This window comes from Oncorhynchus masou, chromosome 13 (genome assembly GCF_036934945.1).
Source record: "Oncorhynchus masou masou isolate Uvic2021 chromosome 13, UVic_Omas_1.1, whole genome shotgun sequence".
NCBI classification, from domain to species: Eukaryota; Metazoa; Chordata; class Actinopteri; order Salmoniformes; family Salmonidae; genus Oncorhynchus; species Oncorhynchus masou.
This window is the reverse complement of record NC_088224.1, coordinates 5,854,514-5,880,701: the sequence shown is the minus strand read 5'-3', so window position 1 is coordinate 5,880,701 and position 26,188 is coordinate 5,854,514. Positions and strand designations below refer to the sequence as shown.

Below are 26,188 nucleotides of genomic sequence, written 5' to 3'. Positions count from 1 at the left end.
AAAAGGACACGACTGGGAAGTAGAGGGAGAAGATGAATGTGCCCAAAGAGTGAGAGGGTTGGCGCGTGTCTGGAGGAGGCTGGTACGAGCTCTTTTGAATAGCTCGAGCTGTGTGTGTGTGTGTGCTCTCCCTGCTTTGAGGACCAAACCCCTCTCAATCAGGGAGCCGTTGAGGATCGCGACTCCGAATTAGAGCCACATTACACTGACACTCGCCCTCCCTCTCACCCTGTCTCCACTCCTGTCTCCTCTCCTCTTCTGTCTCCTCTCTATCCACTCCCCTGTCATGTCTACTGTCTCTCCTCTGTCTCCTCTCCTGTCTCCACTACTATTCACTTACTCCTTTTCGCTTTCCGTTTGGTTCTCGTGTCCTCGGTCTCCACTTCCTCCATTCTTTTGTCCTCTTCTGTCTCCTCCTGTCTTACTCCTATTCTCTGTTCCCTGTCTGACACTTCTCCTCTCTCGTGTCTCTTCTCCTCTCTCGTGTCTCTTCTCCTCTCTAGAGAGGAACCAGGCTATGTGGGGTGGCCAGTCCTCTTCTGGCTGTGCCAGGTGGAGATTATAACAGAACATGGCCAAGATGTTCAAATGTTCATAAATGACCAGCAGGGTCAGATAATAATAATCACAGGCAGAACAGTTGAAACTGGAGCAGCAGCACAGCCAGGTGGACTGGGGACAGCAAGGAGTCATCATGTCAGCTAGTCCTGAGGCATGGTCCTAGGGCTCAGGTCCTCCTCTGAGAGAGAGAGAATTAGAGAGAGTACACTTAAATTCACAAAGGACATCGGATAGGACAGGAGAAGTACTCCAGATATAACAAACTGACCCTAGCCCCCCGACACAAACTACTGCAGCATAAATACTGGAGGCTGAGACAGGAGGGGTCAGGAGACACTGTGGCCCCATCCGAGGACACCCCTGGACAGGGCCAAACAGGAAGGATATAACCCCACCCACTTTGCCAAAGCATAAGCCCCCACACCACTAGAGGGATATCTTCAACCACCAACTTACCATCCTGAGACAAGGCCAAGTATAGCCCACAAAGATCTCCGCCACGGCACAACCCAAGGGGGGGGCGCCAACCCAGACAGGAAGATCACATCAGTGACTCAACCCACTCAAGTGATGCACCCCTCCTAGGGACGGTATGAAAGTGCCCCAGTAAGCCAGTGACTCAGCCCCTGTAATAGGGTTAGAGGCAGAGAATCCCAGTGGAGAGAGGGGAACCGGCCAGGCAGAGATAGCAAGGGCAGTTCATTGCTCCAGAGCCTTTCCGTTCACCTTCACACTCCTGGGACAGACTACACTCAATCATATGACCTACTGAAGAGATGAGTCTTCAGTGAAGACTTAAAGGTTGAGACCGAGTCTGCGCCTCTCACATGGGTAGGCAGACCGTTCCATAAAAATGGAGCTCTATAGGAGAAAGCCCTGCCTCCAGCTGTTTGCTTAGAAAATCTAGGGACAGTTAGAAGGCCTGTGTCTTGTGACCGAAGCGTACGTGTAGGTATGTACGGCAGGACCAAATCAGAGAGATGGGTAGGAGCAAGCCCATGTAATGCTTTGTAGGTTAGCAGTAAAACCTTGAAATCAGCCCTTGCTTTGACAGGAAGCCAGTGTATAGGCTAGCACTGGAGTAATATGATAATTTTTTGGTTCTAGTCAGGATTCTAGCAGCCGTATTTAGCACTAACTGAAGTTTATTTAGTGCTTTATTTTTATTTTTTTAAGTAGAGCATTGCAGTAGTCTAACCTAGAAGTGACAAAAGCATGGATTAATTTTTCTGCATCATTTTTGGCCAAAAAGTTTCTGATTTTTGCAATGTTACATAGATGGGGAAAAAAGCTGTCCTTGAAACGGTCTTGATATGTTCTTCAAAAGAGAGATCAGGGTCCAGAGTAACTCCTCTGTCTCTCTTCTCCACTGCTTTCTCTCTCCTCTGTCTCATCTCCTAGCCGGGTGTGACGATGACCCTGCCAAGCACAAATTAAGCACCGTCAGTTTCAATCCTTTTTGCACTAATAATTTAGAGTTTCGATTATCCTTTTCGTTTTAACGTCCGTCTCTCTCTATCTCTCCGTTCAGCCATGTTATCTCTTCATTTCTGATATTCATCCTCTTCGCTCCGTGGAACATTCCTCAGAACACGAGTCCATATCCCGTCTGCTTGTTCTCACTCCTCCCTTTTACCTGGTTGATGAGGTCACTAATTAGTAACGAACTTGCCTCACCTGCTTATCTAGGTCTTAATTGAAAGTAAAAACCGTGGAATTGAGTTTGACACCACGTATGTTTTAAAGGAGTACCCCCCCCCCCGGGCCGTGTTTCCTGTTACGCTGACAGGCACAGGGGGAGATGGGTACAGGCACAGGGGGAGATGGGTACAGGCACAGGGGGAGATGGGTACAGGCACAGGGGGAGATGGGTACAGGCACAGGGGGAGATGGGTACAGGCACAGGGGGAGATGGGTACAGGCACAGAGGGAGATGGGTACGGGCACAGAGGGAGATGGGTACGGGCACAGAGGGAGATGGGTACGGGCACAGAGGGAGATGGGTACGGGCACAGAGGGAGATGGGTACGGGCACAGAGGGAGATGGGTACGGGCACAGAGGGAGATGGGTACGGGCACAGAGGGAGATGGGTACGGGCACAGAGGGAGATGGGTACGGGCACAGAGGGAGATGGGTACGGGCACAGAGGGAGATGGGTACGGGCACAGAGGGAGATGGGTACGGGCACAGAGGGAGATGGGTACGGGCACAGAGGGAGATGGGTACGGGCACAGAGGGAGATGGGTACGGGCACAGAGGGAGATGGGTACGGGCACAGAGGGAGATGGGTACGGGCACAGAGGGAGATGGGTACGGGCACAGAGGAGATGGGACGGGCACAGAGGGAGATGGGTACGGGCACAGAGGGAGATGGGTACGGGCACAGAGGGAGATGGGTACGGGCACAGAGGGAGATGGGTACAGGCACTGACAACTAGGAGAACACGTTGATCGTTCCTTCACTGTGTGTGTGTGTGTGTGAGAGAGAGGTGGTACACAGTCTGGTAATTTTAGGGAGCGTTATGTTCTCATTACTGATGGTGTGCCTGCCTTCTGTAATGTCAATGCCCCTCCCCCCAAAATGTAAGGAGCCTGAAGAAACAACAGTACATGTATGTGTAGTTCTGTTATCCAACTGTGTCCGTGGGTCTGCTAAGCTCAGTGGCTGTTCTGTTATCCAACGCTGGCAGTGTCCGTGGGTCTGCTAAGCTCAGTGGCTGTTCTGTTATCCAACTGTGTCCGTGGGTCTGCTTAGCTCAGTGGCTGTTCTGTTATCCAACGCTGGTAGTGTCCGTGGGTCTGCTAAGCTCAGTGGCTGTTCTGTTATCCAACGCTGGCTTTGTCCGTGGGTCTGCTAAGCTCAGTGGCTGTTCTGTTATCCAACGCTGGCTTTGTCCGTGGGTCTGCTAAGCTCAGTGGCTGTTCTGTTATCCAACGCTGGCTTTGTCCGTGGGTCTGCTTAGCTCAGTGGCTGTTCTGTTATCCAACGCTGGCTTTGTCCGTGGGTCTGCTTAGCTCAGTGGCTGTTCTGTTATCCAACGCTGGCTTTGTCCGTGGGTCTGCTTAGCTCAGTGGCTGTTCTGTTATCCAACGCTGGCTTTGTCCGTGGGTCTGCTTAGCTCAGTGGCTGTTCTGTTATCCAACGCTGGCTTTGTCTGTGGGTCTGCTTAGCTCAGTGGCTGTTCTGTTATCCAACGCTGGCTTTGTCCGTGGGTCTGCTAAGCTCAGTGGCTGTTCTGTTATCCAACGCTGATAGTGTCCGTGGGTCTGCTTAGCTCATTGGCTGTTCTGTTATCCAACTGTGTCCGTGGGTCTGCTAAGCTCAGTGGCTGTTCTGTTATTCAACTGTGTCCGTGGGTCTGCTTAGCTCAGTGGCTGTTCTGTTATCCAACGCTGGCTTTGTCCGTGGGTCTGCTAAGCTCAGTGGCTGTTCTGTTATCCAACGCTGGCTTTGTCCGTGGGTCTGCTTAGCTCAGTGGCTGTTCTGTTATCCAACGCTGGTAGTGTCTGTGGGTCTGCTAAGCTCAGTGGCTGTTCTGTTATCCAACGCTGGTAGTGTCCGTGGGTCTGCTTAGCTCATTGGCTGTTCTGTTATTCAACTGTGTCCGTGGGTCTGTTTAGCTCAGTGGCTGTTCTGTTATCCAACGCTGGCTTTGTCCGTGGGTCTGCTAAGCTCAGTGGCTGTTCTGTTATCCAACGCTGGCTTTGTCTGTGGGTCTGCTTAGCTCAGTGGCTGTTCTGTTATCCAACGCTGGTAGTGTCCGTGGGTCTACTTAGCTCAGTGGCTGTTCTGTTATCCAACTGTGTCCGTGGGTCTGCTTAGCTCAGTGGCTGTTCTGTTATCCAACGCTGGCTTTGTCCGTGGGTCTGCTAAGCTCAGTGGCTGTTCTGTTATCCAACGCTGGCTTTGTCCGTGGGTCTGCTTAGCTCAGTGGCTGTTCTGTTATCCAACGCTGGTAGTGTCCGTGGGTCTGCTAAGCTCAGTGGCTGTTCTGTTATCCAACGCTGGCTTTGTCCGTGGGTCTGCTTAGCTCAGTGGCTGTTCTGTTATCCAACGCTGGCTTTGTCCGTGGGTCTGCTTAGCTCAGTGGCTGTTCTGTTATCCAACGCTGGTAGTGTCCGTGGGTCTGCTAAGCTCAGTGGCTGTTCTGTTATCCAACGCTGGTAGTGTCCGTGGGTCTGCTAAGCTCAGTGGCTGTTCTGTTATCCAACGCTGGCTTTGTCCGTGGGTCTGCTAAGCTCAGTGGCTGTTCTGTTATCCAACACTGGCTTTGTCCGTGGGTCTGCTAAGCTCAGTGGCTGTTCTGTTATCCAACGCTGGCTTTGTCCGTGGGTCTGCTAAGCTCAGTGGCTGTTCTGTTATCCAACTGTGTTCGTGGGTCTGCTAAGCTCAGTGGCTGTTCTGTTATCCAACACTGGTAGTGTCCGTGGGTCTGCTAAGCTCAGTGGCTGTTCTGTTATCCAACGCTGGCTTTGTCCGTGGGTCTGCTAAGCTCAGTGGCTGTTCTGTTATCCAACGCTGGCTTTGTCCGTGGGTCTGCTAAGCTCAGTGGCTGTTCTGTTATCCAACGCTGGCTTTGTCCGTGGGTCTGCTTAGCTCAGTGGCTGTTCTGTTATCCAACGCTGGCTTTGTCCGTGGGTCTGCTTAGCTCAGTGGCTGTTCTGTTATCCAACGCTGGCTTTGTCCGTGGGTCTGCTTAGCTCAGTGGCTGTTCTGTTATCCAACGCTGGCTTTGTCTGTGGGTCTGCTTAGCTCAGTGGCTGTTCTGTTATCCAACGCTGATAGTGTCCGTGGGTCTGCTTAGCTCATTGGCTGTTCTGTTATCCAACTGTGTCCGTGGGTCTGCTAAGCTCAGTGGCTGTTCTGTTATTCAACTGTGTCCGTGGGTCTGCTTAGCTCAGTGGCTGTTCTGTTATCCAACGCTGGCTTTGTCCGTGGGTCTGCTAAGCTCAGTGGCTGTTCTGTTATCCAACGCTGGCTTTGTCCGTGGGTCTGCTTAGCTCAGTGGCTGTTCTGTTATCCAACGCTGGCTTTGTCCGTGGGTCTGCTTAGCTCAGTGGCTGTTCTGTTATCCAACGCTGGCTTTGTCCGTGGGTCTGCTTAGCTCAGTGGCTGTTCTGTTATCCAACGCTGGCTTTGTCTGTGGGTCTGCTTAGCTCAGTGGCTGTTCTGTTATCCAACGCTGATAGTGTCCGTGGGTCTGCTTAGCTCATTGGCTGTTCTGTTATCCAACTGTGTCCGTGGGTCTGCTAAGCTCAGTGGCTGTTCTGTTATCCAACTGTGTCCGTGGGTCTGCTAAGCTCAGTGGCTGTTCTGTTATTCAACTGTGTCCGTGGGTCTGCTTAGCTCAGTGGCTGTTCTGTTATCCAACGCTGGCTTTGTCCGTGGGTCTGCTAAGCTCAGTGGCTGTTCTGTTATTCAACTGTGTCCGTGGGTCTGTTTAGCTCAGTGGCTGTTCTGTTATCCAACGCTGGTAGTGTCTGTGGGTCTGCTAAGCTCAGTGGCTGTTCTGTTATCCAACGCTGGTAGTGTCCGTGGGTCTGCTAAGCTCAGTGGCTGTTCTGTTATCCAACGCTGGCTTTGTCCGTGGGTCTGCTTAGCTCAGTGGCTGTTCTGTTATCCAACGCTGGTAGTGTCCGTGGGTCTGCTAAGCTCAGTGGCTGTTCTGTTATCCAACGCTGGCTTTGTCTGTGGGTCTGCTTAGCTCAGTGGCTGTTCTGTTATCCAACGCTGGTAGTGTCCGTGGGTCTACTTAGCTCAGTGGCTGTTCTGTTATCCAACTGTGTCCGTGGGTCTGCTAAGCTCAGTGGCTGTTCTGTTATTCAACTGTGTCCGTGGGTCTGCTTAGCTCAGTGGCTGTTCTGTTATCCAACGCTGGCTTTGTCCGTGGGTCTGCTTAGCTCAGTGGCTGTTCTGTTATCCAACGCTGGTAGTGTCCGTGGGTCTGCTTAGCTCAGTGGCTGTTCTGTTATCCAACTGTGTCCCTGGGTCTGCTTAGCTCAGTGGCTGTTCTGTTATCCAACGCTGGCTTTGTCCGTGGGTCTGCTAAGCTCAGTGGCTGTTCTGTTATCCAACTGTGTCCCTGGGTCTGTTTAGCTCAGTGGCTGTTCTGTTATCCAACGCTGGCTTTGTCCGTGGGTCTGCTAAGCTCAGTGGCTGTTCTGTTATCCAACGCTGGTAGTGTCCGTGGGTCTGCTAAGCTCAGTGGCTGTTCTGTTATCCAACGCTGGCTTTGTCCGTGGGTCTGCTTAGCTCAGTGGCTGTTCTGTTATCCAACGCTGGTAGTGTCCGTGGGTCTGCTAAGCTCAGTGGCTGTTCTGTTATCCAACGCTGGCTTTGTCCGTGGGTCTGCTTAGCTCAGTGGCTGTTCTGTTATCCAACGCTGGCTTTGTCCGTGGGTCTGCTAAGCTCAGTGGCTGTTCTGTTATCCAACGCTGGCTTTGTCCGTGGGTCTGCTTAGCTCAGTGGCTGTTCTGTTATCCAACGCTGGCTTTGTCCGTGGGTCTGCTTAGCTCAGTGGCTGTTCTGTTATCCAACACTGGTAGTGTCCGTGGGTCTGCTAAGCTCAGTGGCTGTTCTGTTATCCAACGCTGGCTTTGTCCGTGGGTCTGCTTAGCTCAGTGGCTGTTCTGTTATCCAACGCTGGCTTTGTCCGTGGGTCTGCTAAGCTCAGTGGCTGTTCTGTTATCCAACGCTGGCTTTGTCCGTGGGTCTGCTTAGCTCAGTGGCTGTTCTGTTATCCAACGCTGGCTTTGTCCGTGGGTCTGCTAAGCTCAGTGGCTGTTCTGTTATCCAACGCTGGCTTTGTCCGTGGGTCTGCTAAGCTCAGTGGCTGTTCTGTTATCCAACGCTGGCTTTGTCCGTGGGTCTGCTTAGCTCAGTGGCTGTTCTGTTATCCAACGCTGGCTTTGTCCGTGGGTCTGCTAAGCTCAGTGGCTGTGCCAATTTGTAAGTCGCTCTGGATAAGAGCGTCTGCTAAATGACTTAAATGTAAATGTTCTGTTATTGGCTAATGTTTCTCACTCTACGTTGTTTTGCGTTAATTGCAGTTCGATTGGTCTGAAGCACATTTCATGGACAACTTCTCTGCCTTGTGGATCTTGACATCTGATTGATTCTCTCTCTCTCTTCCTCAGGTGTATCGTGGGCTGGACATCATAACCAATAAGGTGACGGCTGAGGAGCGTGCCCAGTGCAGTCATCACATGATCAGCTTCGTGGATCCCTTGGTCAGCAGCTACACTGTGGTAGACTTCAGGAACAAGGCCCTGGCTCTCATATCCTTTATGAATGTACTTCCTGTATGGGTGAGACATGTGGACCACAACGCTGGCGCACGTCAACGAGCGTCTACGTAGCCAGGCGCTAAAATAGAATTTGGTTTTATTTGTGGAGCTTGACGCGCTGCCAGTCCCGCCTCTTCAATCTCATTGGTTTTTAGGAGCACATACCCAAGTGGGTGATTGGAAGATGGAGTGAGGTCCACACGCCAGTCCAGTTGGTGGTGGTTATGCACCTTAAAGTTGGTTGAGTAGAGGATCTTGTGCATTTCAGGTAAAATAGCAACCCAATGTTTATATCCCAGGACAAATTAGGTAGCAACAGCTATCTAAACGATACCAATACCGATAACCAATATTTCACATTTTAGTGGCTTTTTATGCATTCTAGTACAGTTAAATAGTTAAAACACACATCAAATCAAAATCAAATTTATTTAAAATCAAATTTATTTATATAGCCCTTCGTACATCAGCTGATATCTCAAAGTGTTGTACAGAAATCCAGCCTAAAACCCCAAACAGCAAGCAATGCACGTGTAGAAGCACGGTGGCTAGGAAAAACTCCCTAGAAAGGCCAAAACCTAGGAAGAAACCTAGAGAGGAACCAGGCTATGTGGGGTGGCCAGTCCTCTTCTGGCTGTGCCAGGTGGAGATTATAACAGAACATGGCCAAAATGTTCAAATGTTCATAAATGACCAGCATGGTCAATAATAATAATAAGGCAGAACAGTTGAAACTGGAGCAGCAGCACGGCCAGGTGGACTGGGGACAGCAAGGAGTCATCATGTCAGGTAGTCCTGGGGCATGGTCCTAGGGCTCAGGTCCTCCTCCGAGAGAGGGAGAGAAGGAGAGAATTAGAGAACGCACACATAGATTCACACAGGACACCGAATAGGACAGGAGAAGTACTCCAGATATAACAAACTGACCCGAGCCCCCCGACACACAAACTACTGCAGCATAAATACTGGAGGCTGAGACAGGAGGGGTCAGGAGACACTGTGGCCCCATCTGAGGACACCCCCGGACAGGGCCAAACAGGAAGGATATAACCCCACCCACTTTGCCAAAGCACAGCCCCCACACCATTAGAGGGATATCTTCAACCACCAACTTACCATCCTGAGACAAGGCTGAGTATAGCCCACAAAGATCTCCGCCATGGCACAACAAAGGGGGGGGGGGGCGCCAACATCAACATCTCAGTGCAAGAGGCGTCACTACCGTCTGGTTCGAATCCAGGCTGTATCACATCTGGCCGTGATTGGGCGTCCCATAGTGAGCTGCACAATTGGCCCAGCATCGTCCGGGTTTCGCAGGGGTAGGCGTGGATGTTTTGGAGTCCGATGACTCTGAGGACGTTGGGGGAAAAATATCTTAGGTGTTGAGTAGACTGATATCAAATCAAATCAAATCAAATTTATTTATATAGCCCTTCGTACATCAGCTGATATCTCAAAGTGCTGTACAGAAACCCAGCCTAAAACCCCAAACAGCAAGCAATGCAGGTGTAGAAGCACGGTGGCTAGGAAAAACTCCCTAGAAAAGCCAAAACCTAGGAAGAAACCTAGAGAGGAACCAGGCTATGTGGGGTGGCCAGTCCTCTTCTGGCTGTGCCGGGTAGAGATTATAACAGAACATGGCCAAGATGTTCAAATGTTCATAAATGACCAGCATGGTCGAATAATAATAAGGCAGAACAGTTGAAACTGGAGCAGCAGCACGGCCAGGTGGACTGGGGACAGCAAGGAGTCATCATGTCAAGTAGTCCTGGGGCATGGTCCTAGGGCCGCGGTTCAGTTGAAACTGGAGCAGCAGCACGGCCAGGTGGACTGGGGACAGCAAGGAGTCATCATGTCAGGTAGTCCTGGGGCATGGTCCTAGGGCTCAGGTCCTCCGAGAGAGAGAAGGAGAGAATTAGAGAACGCACACTTAGATTCACACAGGACACCGAATTGGACAGGAGAAGTACTCCAGATATAACAAACTGACCCTAGCCCCGACACATAAACTACTGCAGCATAAATACTGGAGGCTGAGACAGGAGGGGTCAGGAGACACTGTGGCCCCACCCGAGGACACCCCCGGACAGGGCCAAACAGGAAGGATATAACCCCACCCACTATGCCAAAGCACAGCCCCCACACCACTGGAGGGATATCTTCAACCACCAACTTACCATCCTGAGACAAAGCTGAGTATAGCCCGCAAAGATCTCCGCCACGGCACAACCCAAGGGGGCGCCAACCCAGACAGGATGACCACATCAGTGAATCAACCCACTCAGGTGACGCACCCCCTCCAGGGACGGCATGAGAGAGCCCCAGCAAGCCAGTGACTCAGCCCCTGTAATAGGGTTAGAGGCAGAGAATCCCAGTGGAAAGAGGGGAACCGGCCAGGCAGAGACAGCAAGGGTGGTTCGTTGCTCCAGAGCCTTCCGTTCACCTTCCCACTCCTGGGCCAGACTACACTCAATCATATGACCCACTGAAGAGATGAGTCTTCAGTAAAGACTTAAAGGTTGAGACCGAGTTTGCGTCTCTGACATGGGTAGGCAGACCGTTCCATAAAAATGGAGCTCTATAGGAGAAAGCCCTGCCTCCAGCTGTTTGCTTAGAAATTCTAGGACAATTAGGAGGCCTGCGTCTTGTGACCGTAGCGTACGTGTAGGTATGTACGGCAGGACCAAATCAGAGAGATAGGTAGGAGCAAGCCCATGCAATGCTTTGTAGGTTAGCAGTAAAACCTTGAAATCAGCCCTTGCTTTGACAGGAAGCCAGTGTAGGGAGGCTAGCACTGGAGTAATATGATCAAATTTTTGGTTCTAGTCAGGATTCTAGCAGCCGTATTTAGCACTAACTGAAGTTTATTTAGTGCTTTATCCGGGTAGCCGGAAAGTAGAGCATTGCAGTAGTCTAACCTAGAAGTGACAAAAGCATGGATTAATTTTTCTGCATCATTTTTGGACAGAAAGTTTCTGATTTTTGCAATGTTACGTAGATGGAAAAAAGCTGTCCTTGAAATGGTCTTGATATGTTCTTCAAAAGAGAGATCAGGGTCCAGAGTAACGCCGAGGTCCTTCACAGTTTTATTTGAGATGACTGTACAACCATTAAGATTAATTGTCAGATTCAACAGAAGATCTCTTTGTTTCTTGGGACCTAGAACAAGCATCTCTGTTTTATCCGAGTTTAAAAGTAGAAAGTTTGCTGCCATCCACTTCCTTATGTCTGAAACACATGCTTCTAGCGAGGGCAATTTTGGGGCTTCACCATGTTTCATTGAAATGTACAGCTGTGTATCATCCGCATAGCAGTGAAAGTTAACATTATGTTTTCGAATAACATCCCCAAGAGGTAAAATATATAGTGAAAACAACAGCGGTCCTAAAACGGAACCTTGAGGAACACCGAAATTTACAGTTGATTTGTCAGAGGACAAACCATCCACAGAGACAAACTGATATCTTTCCGACAGATAAGATCTAAACCAGGCCAGAACTTGTCCGTGTAGACCAATTTGGGTTTCCAATCTCTCCAAAAGAATGTGGTGATCGATGGTATCAAAAGCAGCACTAAGGTCTAGGAGCACGAGGACAGATGCAGAGCCTCGGTCCGATGCCATTAAAATGTCATTTACCACCTTCACAAGTGCCGTCTCAGTGCTATGATGGGGTCTAAAACCAGACTGAAGCATTTCATATACATTGTTTGTCTTCAGGAAGGCAGTGAGTTGCTGAGCAACAGCCTTTTCTAAGATTTTTGAGAGGAATGGAAGATTCGATATAGGCCGATAGTTTTTTATATTTTCTGGGTCAAGGTTTGGCTTTTTCAAGAGAGGCTTTATTACTGCCACTTTAGTGAGTTTGGTACACATCCGGTGGATAGAGAGCCGTTTATTATGTTCAACATAGGAGGGCCAAGCACAGGAAGCAGCTCTTTCAGTAGTTTAGTTGGAATAGGGTCCAGTAAGCAGCTTGAAGGTTTAGAGGCCATGATTATTTTCATCATTGTGTCAAGAGATATAGTACTAAAACACTTGAGCGTCTCTCTTGATCCTAGGTCCACGCAGAGTTGTGCAGACTCAGGACAACTGAGCTTTGAAGGAATACGCAGATTTAAGGAGGAGTCTGTAATTTGCTTTCTAATAATCATAATTTTTTCCTCAAAGAAGTTCATGAATTTATCACTGCTAAAGTGAAAGTCATCCTCTCTTGGGGAATGCTGCTTTTTAGTTAGCTTTGCGACCGTATCAAAAAGGAATTTTGGATTGTTCTTATTGTCCTCAATTAAGTTAGAAAAATAGGATGATCGAGCAGCAGTAAGGGCTCTTCGGTACTGCACGGTACTGTCTTTCCAAGCTAGACGGAAGACTTCCAGTTTGGTGTGGCGCCATTTCCGTTCCAATTTTCTGGAAGCTTGCTTCAGAGCTCGGGTATTTTCTGTGTACCAGGGAGCTAGTTTCTTATGAGAAATGTTTTTAGTTTTTAGGGGTGCAACTGCATCTAGGGTATTGCGCAAGGTTAAATTGAGTTCCTCAGTTAGGTGGTTAACTGATTTTTGTCCTCTGGTGTCATTGGGTAGACAGAGGGAATCTGGAAGGACATCAAGGAATCTTTGTGTTGTCTGTGAATTTATAGCACGACTTTTGATGATCCTTGGTTGGGGTCTGAGCAGATTATTTGTTGCAATTGCAAACGTAATAAAATGGTGGTCCGATAGTCCTGGATTATGAGGAAAAACATTAAGATCCACAACATTTATTCCATGGGACAAAACTAGGTCCAGCGTATGACTGTGACAGTGAGTGGGTCCAGAGACATGTTGGACAAAACCCACTGAGTCGATGATGGCTCCGAAAGCCTTTTGGAGTGGGTCTGTGGACTTTTCCATGTGAATATTAAAGTCACCAAAGATTAGAATATTATCTGCTATGACTACAAGGTCCGATAGGAATTCGGGAACTCAGTGAGGAACGCTGTATATGACCCAGGAGGCCTGTAAACAGTAGCTATAAAAAGTGATTGAATAGGCTGCATAGACTTCATGACTAGAAGCTCAAAAGACGAAAACGTCTTTTTTTTTGTAAATTGAAATTTGCTATCGTAAATGTTAGCAACACCTCCGCCTTTGCGGGATGCACGGGGGGATATGGTCACTAGTGTAGCCAGGAGGTGAGGCCTCATTTAACACAGTAAATTCATCAGGCTTAAGCCATGTTTCAGTCAGGCCAATCACATCAAGATTATGATCAGTGATTAGTTCATTGACTATAATTGCCTTTGAAGTAAGGGATCTAACATTAAGTAGCCCTATTTTGAGATGTGAGGTATCATGATCTCTTTCAATAATGACAGGAATGGAGGTGGTCTTTATCCTAGTGAGATTGCTAAGGCGAACACCGCCATGTTTAGTTTTGCGCAACCTAGGTCGAGGCACAGACACGGTCTCAATGGTGATAGCTGAGCTGACTACACTGACTATGCTAGTGGCAGACTCCACTATGCTGGCAGGCTGGCTAACAGCCTGCTGCCTGGCCTGCACCCTATTTCATTGTGGAGCTAGAGGAGTTAGAGCCCTGTCTATGTTGGTAGATAAGATGAGAGCACCCCTCCAGCTAGGATGGAGTCCGTCACTCCTCAGCAGGTCAGGCTTGGTCCTGTTTGTGGGTGAGTCCCAAAAAGAGGGCCAATTATCTACAAATTCTAACTTTTCGGAGGGGCAGAAAACAGTTTTCAACCAGCGATTGAGTTGTGAGACTCTGCTGTAGAGCTCATCACTCCCCCTAACTGGGAGGGGGCCAGATATCCCATTTCATCGATCCCCAAACCTTAGGTAAAGCTGTACAGTGTAATATGAATGTCAATACACACAATAGGCTGACTGGGGAGGTGATTTCACACAGACACAGTCCCGCGATAAGAGCTACAAAGCTACAACGCGTAAACCTTTCATAGTTCTGTTCTGTGGGTGTCACCGAGTAGACTGATCCCCCATTTCATTGCTTCACATTCCAACCTTGTTTAACATTATCTAGTCTAAATATGACACGATTACACCAATTTGTATCCTTCTGTGTCACTTTCGAAGAGGTACTTTTTTATTTTGAAGGCAAACTGCAAATTCCACTATTGTGCCTAATCCTTATTGTGACTAGCTTCACAACACACCACCTGGTCCGGTCGAGCCTCATGAGCCAGATGAAGCTAGCTGCCTGCTTTTAAGGTTAGCTTTGGGCAACAGGGTTAAGAAGCTGGCTAGCTATTTATTTTCAAAAGTAAAATTCAATTTCAGTAGGTGAACAACAAGTGGCTACCTACCGACCTACCTAACAAATACTTACAAATACTTACTCACAAGGATTCCTAAATCTTTGCTAAGAATAATGAAAATGACTGCAGTTTCTACTGGTCATTGTTTTCAGACTGGTTGTACTGGTGCTAGCTAGGTACCAAGCTAAAGCTAGCTACCCCAGAAGTTGCGGTCGAACAAATAATGCTTTCATTACCAACATGGTATTGTAAACACATCGTATTTGCAGACTTGTTTTTTTGTTGTACTACTGATAGTAGTGACGTCCAAATTCATTCACAGTTAATTAATAATTCATTAATAATTATACGACGTGTCAAATTAAAAGTTTATTTAACGAGTCAAATGGGGTTATGTGACGTGCATATTCTTTGACATGCAAAGACGCAAATGGCGTTCCATAGTATGTATGTCGTGAAGCTAATAGCACTGACCCCATTACTGACCCCATTACTGTGTAACTCCGGTACGGCAACATCTGAACAGTATCGCACTTGGTATCGCACTTGGTAGTGTGTACCGGTGCTCGACCAGTCGGCTAAAAAAGCCAACATCAACCACGACAGAACATCATCCACGACAGAGAACATCATCCACGACAGAGAACATCATCCACGACAGAGAACATCATCCACGACAGAGAACATCATCCACGACAGAGAACATCATCCACGACAGAGTACATAAACCACGACAGAGAACATCAACCACGACAGAGAACATCAACCACGACAGAGAACATCAACCACGACAGAGAACATCAACCACGACAGAGAACATCAACCACGACAGAGAACGGTTGATTGTCAAGGGCAATGAATTCTATTATCTTGGCTTTAATGGGTTTCACCTTTTTTTTGGAGTTTGTGTCACTGAAATGTTCCTGTTCTTTCAAATGAGTCGTTTGATCTCGATCCACACTGCAGACATTGTGGACCAGGTTAGAATTCTGTGTTGCACGTGCAGCGCAACATTTTACGTGGCGTCGTTACGTCTTGTATCTACGTTATATCGGTAGTCTGCACGTCAGCTGTGACTTCGGTTTTGCACATCAGCGTTAAACTCGTCATCGGGCTGATACCGATGTTTGCATTTTTAGCTAATATCGTCCGATTCCGATATGTTCACCGATGTATCGTGCATCCTTATTAATATTCTCTACCATTGTTGTTTTAGAGAATTTAGCAGTACATCCAACCGGCCTCATAGAACACTGTGTGTGTGTGTGTGTGTGTGTGGGGCGAGCAGTTTGCTGATATCAGCGTTGTAAACAGAGCCCCATGGTGGCAGTGGGGTTATGGTATGGGGCATGTACAAACGAAAACGATTGTATTTTTTGGATTAGCAGTTTGAATGCGTAGGTATACCGTGACGAGATCCCGAGGCCCGTTATTTTAAGGCATGTGTGACCAACAGATGCGTATCTGTATTCCCAGTGAAATCCATAGATTTAGTAATACTTTGATTTCAATTGCCGAATTTCCCGATATGAACTGTAACTCAGTAAAAATCATTGACATTGTTGCGCTTTTATATATTTTAGTTTCAGTTTACATTTATTTTGTATTCAATTTGTTCTGATGTCTTAAATTTGTTTAAATGTGTGTTGTAAGTAATTTAGTTACGTTGCATAGTTATTCTGTTGTTGGGGCTAGTTGTTTGGGGCTAGTTGTTTGGGGCTAGTTGTTTGGGGCTAGTTGTATGGCTAGATATTGTTGGGGCTTGTTGCATAGTTATTCTGTTGTATGGCTAGATATTGTTGGGGCTAGTTGTTTGGGGCTTGTTGCATAGTTATTCTGTTGTATGGCTAGATATTGTTGGGGCTAGTTGTTTGGGGCTTGTTGCATAGTTGTTCTGTTGTATGGCTAGATATTGTTTTTCTGTTGTTGTATGGCTAGATATTGTTTTTCTGTTGTTGTATGGCTAGATATTGTTGAGGCTAGTTGTTTGGGGCTTGTTGCATAGTTATTCTGTTGTTGTATGGCTAGCTATTGTTGGGGCTAGTTGTTTGGGGCTTGTTGCATAGTTATTCTGTATGGCTAGATATTGTTGGGGCTAGTTGTTTGTTGTTGCATTGTTATTCTATTGTTGATGGCTAGATTTGTTGGGGCTAGTTGTTTGCTTAGTTATTCTGTTGTATGGCTAGATATTATTTGGGCTAGTTGTTTGGGGCTTGTTGCATAGTTATTCTGTTGTATGGCTAGATATTGTATTGGACAGGAGGGGGGAGGGACAGGAGGAGGGAGCGACAGGGAGTGAGATATAAAAGAGGGAGTGAAAGAAGGTATGGAGAGAGAGGTAGTTAAAATGGATGTAGAGAGAAAGTTGGATGTTTAGTATAATGGAATGGAAGAGGTGTAGAGGAATGGAAGGAGAGAGAGAGAGATGAGGAGACTGAGAGGAGAATAACATAGTATCATGACCGGTCCATTCTCTCTCCGTTAAACATGCTGCTCACAAAGCATCTTTCTATGTCTCTCTCTGCATCTGTCTCTCTGTCTCTCTCTCTCTGCGTCCGTCTGTCTGTCTGCGTCCGTCCGTCTGTCTGCGTCCGTCTGTCTGTCGTCCGATCTGTTGTCTGCGCAGTCTTAAGGCCCATCAGTCTGTCATCACTCACCTGTCTGTCTGTCCTCTGCACAAACACACGTCTGACAGTCACCACTCTGAAATCCGTAATGCGTCTGTCTGTCTGTCTGATGGTCTGTCTGAAGCGGAGATCTGTCTGTCTGCGGGTCTGTCTGTCTGCCTGTCTGGGAGAGAAAGAGACAGATGGATGGAAAGTGCGGAGGGCTGAAGAGAAAGGAACCGTCTCTGTCTGAAGTCTGGGAGCGAGGGAAAATCTGCGGAAATTATGCGAGTCTGGGCGCAGAGTCTGTCTGCGTCCGAGTCTGGGGCTGAGAGCGTCCGAGGGGCTGAGAGTCTGTCTGTCTGGGGCAGAGAGAGAGAGAGGGGCAGTCTGTCTGCGAGGGGCAGTCTGTCTGAGCGAGGGGGCAGAGTCTGTCTGGGGCAGTCTGCGTCCGAGGCAGAGTCCGGCGTCCAGAGAGAGGCAGCGTCCGGGGCAGAGAGGGGCAGAGAGAGGCAGAGTCTGTCTGAGAGAGGCAGTCTGAGGGGCAGAGAGAGGCAGAGAGGGGCAGAGAGAGGCAGCTATCATCAGGGGCACAGAGGGGCAGAGAGAGGCAGACTCTGAAAGGCAGAGAGAGATGGCAGAGAAGGGGCAGATAAGGAGGGAGAATATGAGCCTGTGGGAGAGAAAGAGACAGATGGATGGAAAGTAGGAGGGCTGAAGAGAAAGGAACCGAGAGCGAAGAAGGGAGGGAGCGAGGGAATATCAGGAAATGATGCTAGAGAGGGGCAGAGAGAGGGGCAGGCAGAGAGGCTCATAGGAAGTATCTCTATCATCAGCTCTCTGATCACTTGCCTTGTATACATTGTAAATCAATATATGTATATGTAGCAAACACACGTTTGCCTTCATAATCAAATTTTATTCGTAACATGTGCCGAACACAACCTTAGAGTGAAACACTTACTTACAAGCCCTTAAATAATGCATTGTTGGTTTTCTCCTAAATTTCGTGATATCCAATTGGTATAGTTGTCTAGTCACATCATTGGAACTCCTGTATGGACTCGGGAGAGGCGAAGGTCGAGAGCCGTGCGTCCCCCGAAACCCAACCAAGCCGCGCTGCTTCTGGACCGCTTAACCCAGAAGATAGCCGCACCAATGTGTCAGAGGAAACACCGTTACACCTGGTGACCGTGTCAGCGTGCATTGCACCCGGTCCGCGATGGGGCCAAGGACATCCCTGCCGGCCAAACCCTCCCCTAACCCGGACAACGCTGGGCCAATTGTGCGCCGCCCCATGAGTCATCCCGGTCGCGGCCCGGCTACGACAGAGCCTGGACTCAAACCCAGAGTCTCTAGTGGCACAGCTAGCACTGCGATGCAATGCTTTAGACCACTGCACCACTCGGGAGGCCCTAACAATGCAGTTTTAAGATCAGTCAGAACAGCCTCAATTCGTCAGGTGCATGGACTCTACAAGGTGTCGAAAAGCGTTCCACAGGGAATGCTGGTCTATGTTGACTCCAATGCTTCCCACAGGTGTGGCTTTTTGGGTGGTGGACCGTTCTTTATACACACAGGAAACACAAAAAAACAGCAGCGTTGCAGTTCGTGACACAAACACAAACTCCCCTGTTATTATAACGGTCAGAGGTTAGCATGTCCCCCCCAAATGCTAACCTTCCCTGTTATTGTAATGGTGAGAGGTTAGCATGTCTTGGGTTGATATAAAATGCTAACCGCCCCTGTTATTGTAATGATGAGAGGTTAGCATGTCTTGGGGGTATGATATAAAATGCTAACCTCCCCTGTTATTATAACGGTCAGAGGTTAGCATGTCTTGTTGGGTATGATATAAAATGCTAACCTCTCCTGTTATTGTAATGATGAGAGGTTAGCATGTCTTGTTGGGTATGATATAAAATGCTAACCTCCCCTGTTATTGTGATGGTGAGAGGTTAGCATGTCTTGGGGGTATTATATAACATGCTAACCTCCCCTGTTATTGTAATGGTGAGAGGTTAGCATGTCTTGGGGGTATTATATAACATGCTAACCTCCCCTGTTATTGTAATGGTGAGAGGTTAGCATGTCTTGGGGGGTATGATATTTGTCCTGTTTTTAAAAAGGTTAACTCTCACTCATCATTATCCCCTGTTATTGTAATGATTTCATTCAGGATTATCGTGGTGGGATCCCCTGTTATTGTAATGGTGGGATCCACATGAAGTGGTGGGATATAACATGAACCTCCCTGTTATTGTGATGGTGGATCCACATGTCTTGTTGGTGGGATCCACATGAAGTCCCTGTTATTGGATCCACATGTCTTGTGGTAGGATCCACTGTTATGTAATGGTGAGGATCCACATGAAGTGGTAGGATCCACTGTTATGTAATGGTGAGAAGTTAGATCCACATGATATAAAATGGGATCCACATGAAGGGTGGGATCCACATGAAGTATTTGTGGGATCCATATGAAGTGGTGGGATCCACATGAAGTGGTAGGATCCACATGAAGTGGTGGGATCCACATGAAGTGGTGGGATCCACATGAAGTGGTAGGATCCACATGAAGTGGTGGGATCCACATGAAGTGGTAGGATCCACATGAAGTGGTGGGATCCACATGAAGTGGTGGGATCCCACACTAATGATGTGTTTAGTGTTATATTGTTATTTAAAGTGTGTTATTTATTAGGGAACATCAGCGTTTCCTTAGCCAGCTCACATAGAGGACGTGTACAGCAGAGAGAAGCTACCTGTCATAGTAGGAGGAACTAACTACTACATAGAATCACTGCTGTGGAGAGTACTGATGGATGAAGGGGTAAGAGCCTCACCCATGAACTCATCCCATTCAGTGGTAACTCACCCTGAACCCCTAATCCACTATACATGGTGGGATTCCTATGGAGAGTACTGATGGATGAAGTGGTAGGATCCACATGAAGTGGTGGGATCCCATGAACTGGGATCCACATGAAGTCAGGATCACCCCTACATGGGTCATTGCTGTGGAGATACTGATGGATGAAGGGGTAGGATCCACATGAACTGGTTCACCCCTAACTCACCCTTGGTGGGATCCCCTAACTGGTGGGATCCCCTAACTCACCCCTACATAGAATAATTTCTGTGGGATCCATGGATGAAGTGGTGGGATCCACATGAAGTCACCCCTAACTCACCCCTACATCACCCCTGGGATCCCCTAACTCACCCCTACATCAGTCATTGTTTGTGTTATATTGTATTTAAAGTGGATTAAGGGAACAAGAGCCACACCCCTAACTCACCCTTCACAGCAGAGAGAACTCACCTTCATAGTAACTCACCCCTACATCAGTCTTTGCTGTGGAGAGTACTGATGGATGAAGGGGTAAGAGCCACACCCCTAACTCACCCCTCACCCCTAACTCACCCTTCACCCCTAACTCACCCCTACATAGAATAATTTCTGTGGAGAGTACTGATGGATGAAGGGGTAAGAGCCACACCCCTAACTCACCCCTCACCCCTAACTCACCCCTACATCAGTCATTTCTGTGGAGAGTACTGATGGATGAAGGGGTAAGAGCCTCACCCCTAACTCACCCCTAACTCACCCCTCACCCCTAACTCATCCCTATCTCACCCCTACATCAGTCTTTGCTGTGGAGAGTACTGATGGATGAAGGGGTAAGAGCCTCACCCCTAACTCACCCTTCACCCCTAACTCACCCCTCACCCCTAACTCACCCCTACATCAGTCTTTGCTGTGGAGAGTATTGGGTTTACCCAGAGTTACTCCCTCCCCGTGACTTCTCCCCCACCATTTCGCTCCTTCTCTCTTCAAAATATGGGAAGATAATGTGAAGAGCACCTGATGATGCAATTTAATGTCAACTCACTTTATTCTAATTCGCTCTCTTCACCTCTCTCTACTTCTGTCCCCTGCTCTCTTCACCTCTCTCTACTTCTGTCCCCTGCTCTCTTCACCTCTCTCTACTTCTGTCCCCTGCTCTCTTCACCTCTACTTCTGTCCCCGCTCTCTTCACCTCTCTACTTCTGTCCCCCGCTCTCTTCACCTCTCTCTACTTCTGTCCCCCGCTCTCTTCACCTCTCTCTACTTCTGTCCCCCGCTCTCTTCACCTCTCTCTACTTCTGTCCCCTGCTCTCTTCACTTCTCTCTACTTCTGTCCCCGCTCTCTTCACCTCTCTACTTCTGTCCCCCGCTCTCTTCACCTCTCTCTACTTCTGTCCCCCGCTCTCTTCACTTCTCTCTACTTCTGTCCCCCGCTCTCTTCACCTTTCTCTACTTCTGTCCCCCGCTCTCTTCACCTCTCTCTACTTCTGTCCCCCGCTCTCTTCACTTCTCTCTACTTCTGTCCCCCGCTCTCTTCACTTCTCTCTACTTCTGTCCCCCGCTCTCTTCACCTCTCTCTACTTCTGTCCCCCGCTCTCTTCACCTCTCTCTACTTCTGTCCCCCGCTCTCTTCACCTCTCTCTACTTCTGTCCCCCGCTCTCTTCACCTCTCTCTACTTCTGTCCCCCGCTCTCTTCACCTCTCTCTACTTCTGTCCCCCGCTCTCTTCACTTCTCTCTACTTCTGTCCCCCGCTCTCTTCACCTTTCTCTACTTCTGTCCCCCGCTCTCTTCACCTCTCTACTTCTGTCCCCCGCTCTCTTCACCTCTCTCTACTTCTGTCCCCCGCTCTCTTCACCTCTCTCTACTTCTGTCCCCCGCTCTCTTCACCTTTCTCTACTTCTGTCCCACGCTCTCTTCACCTCTCTCTACTTCTGTCCCCCGCTCTCTTCACCTCTCTCTACTTCTGTCCCCCGCTCTCTTCACTTCTCTCTACTTCTGTCCCCCGCTCTCTTCACTTCTCTCTACTTCTGTCCCCCGCTCTCTTCACCTCTCTCTACTTCTGTCCCCCGCTTTCTTCACCTTTCTCTACTTCTGTCCCCCGCTCTCTTCACCTCTCTCTACTTCTGTCCCCCGCTCTCTTCACCTCTCTCTACTTCTGTCCCCCGCTCTCTTCACTTCTCTCTACTTCTGTCCCCCGCTCTCTTCACCTCTCTCTACTTCTGTCCCCCGCTCTCTTCACCTCTCTCTACTTCTGTCCCCTGCTCTCTTCACCTCTCTCTACTTCTGTCCCCCGCTCTCTTCACCTCTCTCTACTTCTGTCCCCCGCTCTCTTCACCTCTCTCTACTTCTGTCCCCTGCTCTCTTCACCTCTCTCTACTTCTGTCCCCTGCTCTCTACTTCTGTCCCCCGCTCTCTTCACCTCTCTCTACTTCTGTCCCCCGCTCTCTTCACCTCTCTCTACTTCTGTCCCCCGCTCTCTTCACCTCTCTCTACTTCTGTCCCCCGCTCTCTTCACCTCTCTCTACTTCTGTCCCCCGCTCTCTTCACCTCTCTCTACTTCTGTCCCCTGCTCTCTTCACCTCTCTCTACTTCTGTCCCCCGCTCTCTTCACCTCTCTCTACTTCTGTCCCCCGCTCTCTTCACCTCTCTACTTCTGTCCCCCTGCTCTCTTCACCTCTCTCTACTTCTGTCCCCTGCTCTCTACTTCTGTCCCCCGCTCTCTTCACCTCTCTCTACTTCTGTCCCCCGCTCTCTTCACCTCTCTCTACTTCTGTCCCCCGCTCTCTTCACCTCTCTCTACTTCTGTCCCCCGCTCTCTTCACCTCTACTTCTGTCCCCCGCTCTCTTCACCTCTCTCTACTTCTGTCCCCTGCTCTCTTCACCTCTCTCTACTTCTGTCCCCTGCTCTCTACTTCTGTCCCCCGCTCTCTTCACCTCTCTCTACTTCTGTCCCCGCTCTCTTCACGACTCTACTTCTGTCCCCCGGTCTCTTCACCTGTGTTACTTCTGTCCCCCGCTCTCTTCACCTCTACTTCTGTCCCCCGCTCTCTTCACCTCTCTACTTCTGTCCCCCGCTCTCTCTTTCTCTCTCTTTTGCTCCGCTCTCCTCGTTCTCTCTCCCTCTCTCGCTCTCTGTCAGCATGAGAATGAAGGAGAGGGGAAGAAAGGCGGGTCTCTTGATAGGAAGGCGGAGCTGGAGAAACTGGGCGGGGCTGAGCTCCACAGGAGACTGACCGAGGTCGATCCTGAAATGGCCTCCATGCTACATCCTCACGACACACGCAAGATCGCCAGGTGGGCTGGTACTGTGTTAGCCAGGTGGGCTGGTACTGTCTGTTAGCCAGGTGGGCTGGTACTGTGTTAGCCAGGTGGGCTGGTACTGTCTGTTAGCCGGGTGGGCTGGTACTGTGTTAGCCAGGTGGGCTGGTACTGTCTGTTAGTCAGGTGGGCTGGTACTGTCTGTTAGCCAGGTGGGCTGGTACTGTGTTAGCCAGGTGGGCTGGTACTGTGTGTTAGCCAGGTGGGCTGGTACTGTCTGTTAGCCAGGTGGGCTGGTACTGTGTGTTAGCCAGGTGGGCTGGTACTGTCTGTTAGCCAGGTGGGCTGGTACTGTCTGTTAGCCAGGTGGGCTGGTACTGTCTGTTAGCCAGGTGGGCTGGTACTGTGTTAGCCAGGTGGGCTGGTACTGTCTGTTAGCCAGGTGGGCTGGTACTGTCTGTTAGCCAGGTGGGCTGGTACTGTCTGTTAGCCAGGTGGGCTGGTACTGTCTGTTAGCCAGGTGGGCTGGTACTGTCTGTTAGCCAGGTGGGCTGGTACTGTCTGTTAGCCGGGTGGGCTGGTACTGTCTGTTAGCCGGGTGGGCTGGTACTGTCTGTTAGCCGGGTGGGCTGGTACTGTCTGTTAGCCGGGTGGGCTGGTACTGTCTGTTAGCCGGGTGGGCTGGTACTGTCTGTTAGCCAGGTGGGCTGGTACTGTGTTAGCCAGGTGGGCTGGTACTGTCTGTTAGCCAGGTGGGCTGGTACTGTCTGTTAGCCGGGTGGGCTGGTACTGTCTGTTAGCCGGGTGGGCTGGTACTGTCTGTTAGCCGGGTGGGCTGGTACTGTCTGTTAGCCAGGTGGGCTGGTACTGTGTGTTAGCCAGGTGGGCCGGTACTGTCTGTTAGCCAGGTGGGCTGGTACTGTGTGTTAGCCAGGTGGGCTGGTACTGGTTGTATATTATTGACACTCAGCTCCACATCACTTATTCATGCCTGGGTGCACTCTGCTGTGAAGAGACAAACCTCACCCGACACAAACTCTTTCCTCCTGTCATTTCCTGTCAGTAGAGGAACAGTGTCTCACACACACACACACACACACACACACACACACACACACACACACACACATATATACACACACAGCAGAGGAGGAGCACCCTGCGACCCAACCCTCAATCTCACAGGTTCGAGACAGGCTGTTCTGACATACTGTAACCCCTCTCTGTGAGTGTGTGTGTCATAAAACACCATCCAGTCAATGAGCTGAGGGGTTGCTGAGTTTACTGGGCACAGAGTAGGCACCTGCCGCAACCCATCACATCATCTGATGACCTGTCCCAACCCATCACGTCATCTGATGACTCAGAGTAGACACCAGTCCCAACCCATCACATTTGCCCCGACTCAACACATTTGACCCAACACATTTGCCCCAACCTGTCACATCCTCTGGCAGAGTAGACACCCGCCCCTTGCATCACATCATCTAATGAGGGTAGACACCAGCCCTGACCCATCACATCTAATGAGAGTAGACGCCCGTCACGAGAATTTTCCATCCCAATGATGATAACGAAACAATTATTTAAGCTTTAACCGATCCCAGAGGTTTGTAAGACCCTGGGTTTAATAATAATTGGGTAAAGACTCTTCACATTTGCCCCAACCCTCACACCAGCCCCGACCATCACACCAGCCCCGACCAACACATCATCTGACAGAGTAGACACCAGCCCCGACCCATCACACCAGCCCCGACCATCACACCAGCCCCGACCAACACATCATCTGACAGAGTAGACACCAGCCCCGACCCATCACACCAGCCCCGACCATCACACCAGCCCCGACCATCACACCAGCCCCGACCATCACACCAGCCCCGACCAACACATCATCTGACAGAGTAGACACCAGCCCCGACCCATCACACCAGCCCCGACCATCACACCAGCCCCGACCAACACATCATCTGACAGAGTAGACACCAGCCCCAACCCATCACACCAGCCCCGACCAACACATCATCTGACAGAGTAGACACCAGCCCCGACCCATCACACCAGCCCCGACCAACACATCATCTGACAGAGTAGACACCAGCCCCGACCCATCACACCAGCCCCGACCAACACATCATCTGACAGAGTAGACACCAGCCCCGACCCATCACACCAGCCCCGACCAACACATCATCTGACAGAGTAGACACCAGCCCCAACCCATCACACCAGCCCCGACCAACACATCATCTGACAGAGTAGACACCAGCCCCGACCCATCACACCAGCCCCAGACCAACACATCATCTGACAGAGTAGACACCAGCCCCGACCCATCACACCAGCCCCGACCAACACATCATCTGACAGAGTAGACACCAGCCCCAACCCATCACACCAGCCCCGACCCATCACATCATCTGACAGAGTAGACACCAGCCCCAACCCATCACACCAGCCCCGACCATCACACCATCTGACAGAGTAGACACCAGCCCCAACCCAACACACCAGCCCCGACCCCCTCACACCAGCCCCAACCCATCACACCATCCCCGACCATCACACCAGCCCCGACCCAACACACCATCCCCGACCAACACATCATCTGACAGAGTAGACACCAGCCCCGACCCATCACACCAGCCCCGACCCATCACACCAGCCCCGACCATCACACCATCCCCGACCATCACACCAGCCCCGACCATCACACCATCCCCGACCATCACACCAGCCCCAACCCATCACACCAGCCCCGACCAACACATCATCTGACAGAGTAGACACCAGCCCCAACCCATCACACCAGCCCCGACCCATCACATCATCTGACAGAGTAGACACCAGCCCCAACCCATCACACCATCCCCGACCATCACACCATCCCCGACCAACACATCATCTGACAGAGTAGACACCAGCCCCAACCTAACACACCAGCCCCGACCCCCTCACACCAGCCCCAACCCATCACACCATCCCCGACCATCACACCATCCCCGACCATCACACCATCCCCGACCATCACACCAGCCCCGACCCATCACACCAGCATCACACCAGCCCCGACCCATCACACCAGCCCCGACCATCACACCAGCCCCGACCATCACACCAGCCCCGACCCCTCACACCAGCCCCGACCCATCACACCAGCCCCGACCCATCACACCAGCCCCGACCCCCTCACACCAGCCCCGACCCCCTCACACCAGCCCCGACCATCACACCAGCCCCGACCCTCACACCAGCCCCGACCATCACACCAGCCCCGACCAACACATCCCCACACCAGCCCCGACCCCCTCACACCAGCCCCGACCCCCTCACACCAGCCCCGACCCTCA

General features: G+C 50.0%; 1 protein-coding gene across 1 annotated transcript in view; it reads left to right on the top strand.

Annotated features, from left to right (window-relative positions):
• The window catches only part of trit1 (tRNA isopentenyltransferase 1), a 161,554-nt gene that overhangs the window by 52,440 nt on the left and 82,926 nt on the right, over nt 1-26,188 (top strand). Inside the window, exons 2-4 of the mRNA XM_064982813.1 lie at nt 7,700-7,843; nt 19,462-19,557; nt 22,717-22,871. Of these exons, the coding sequence (XP_064838885.1) occupies nt 7,700-7,843; nt 19,462-19,557; nt 22,717-22,871 (395 nt within the window). The remainder of the gene's footprint in view (nt 1-7,699; nt 7,844-19,461; nt 19,558-22,716; nt 22,872-26,188) is intronic.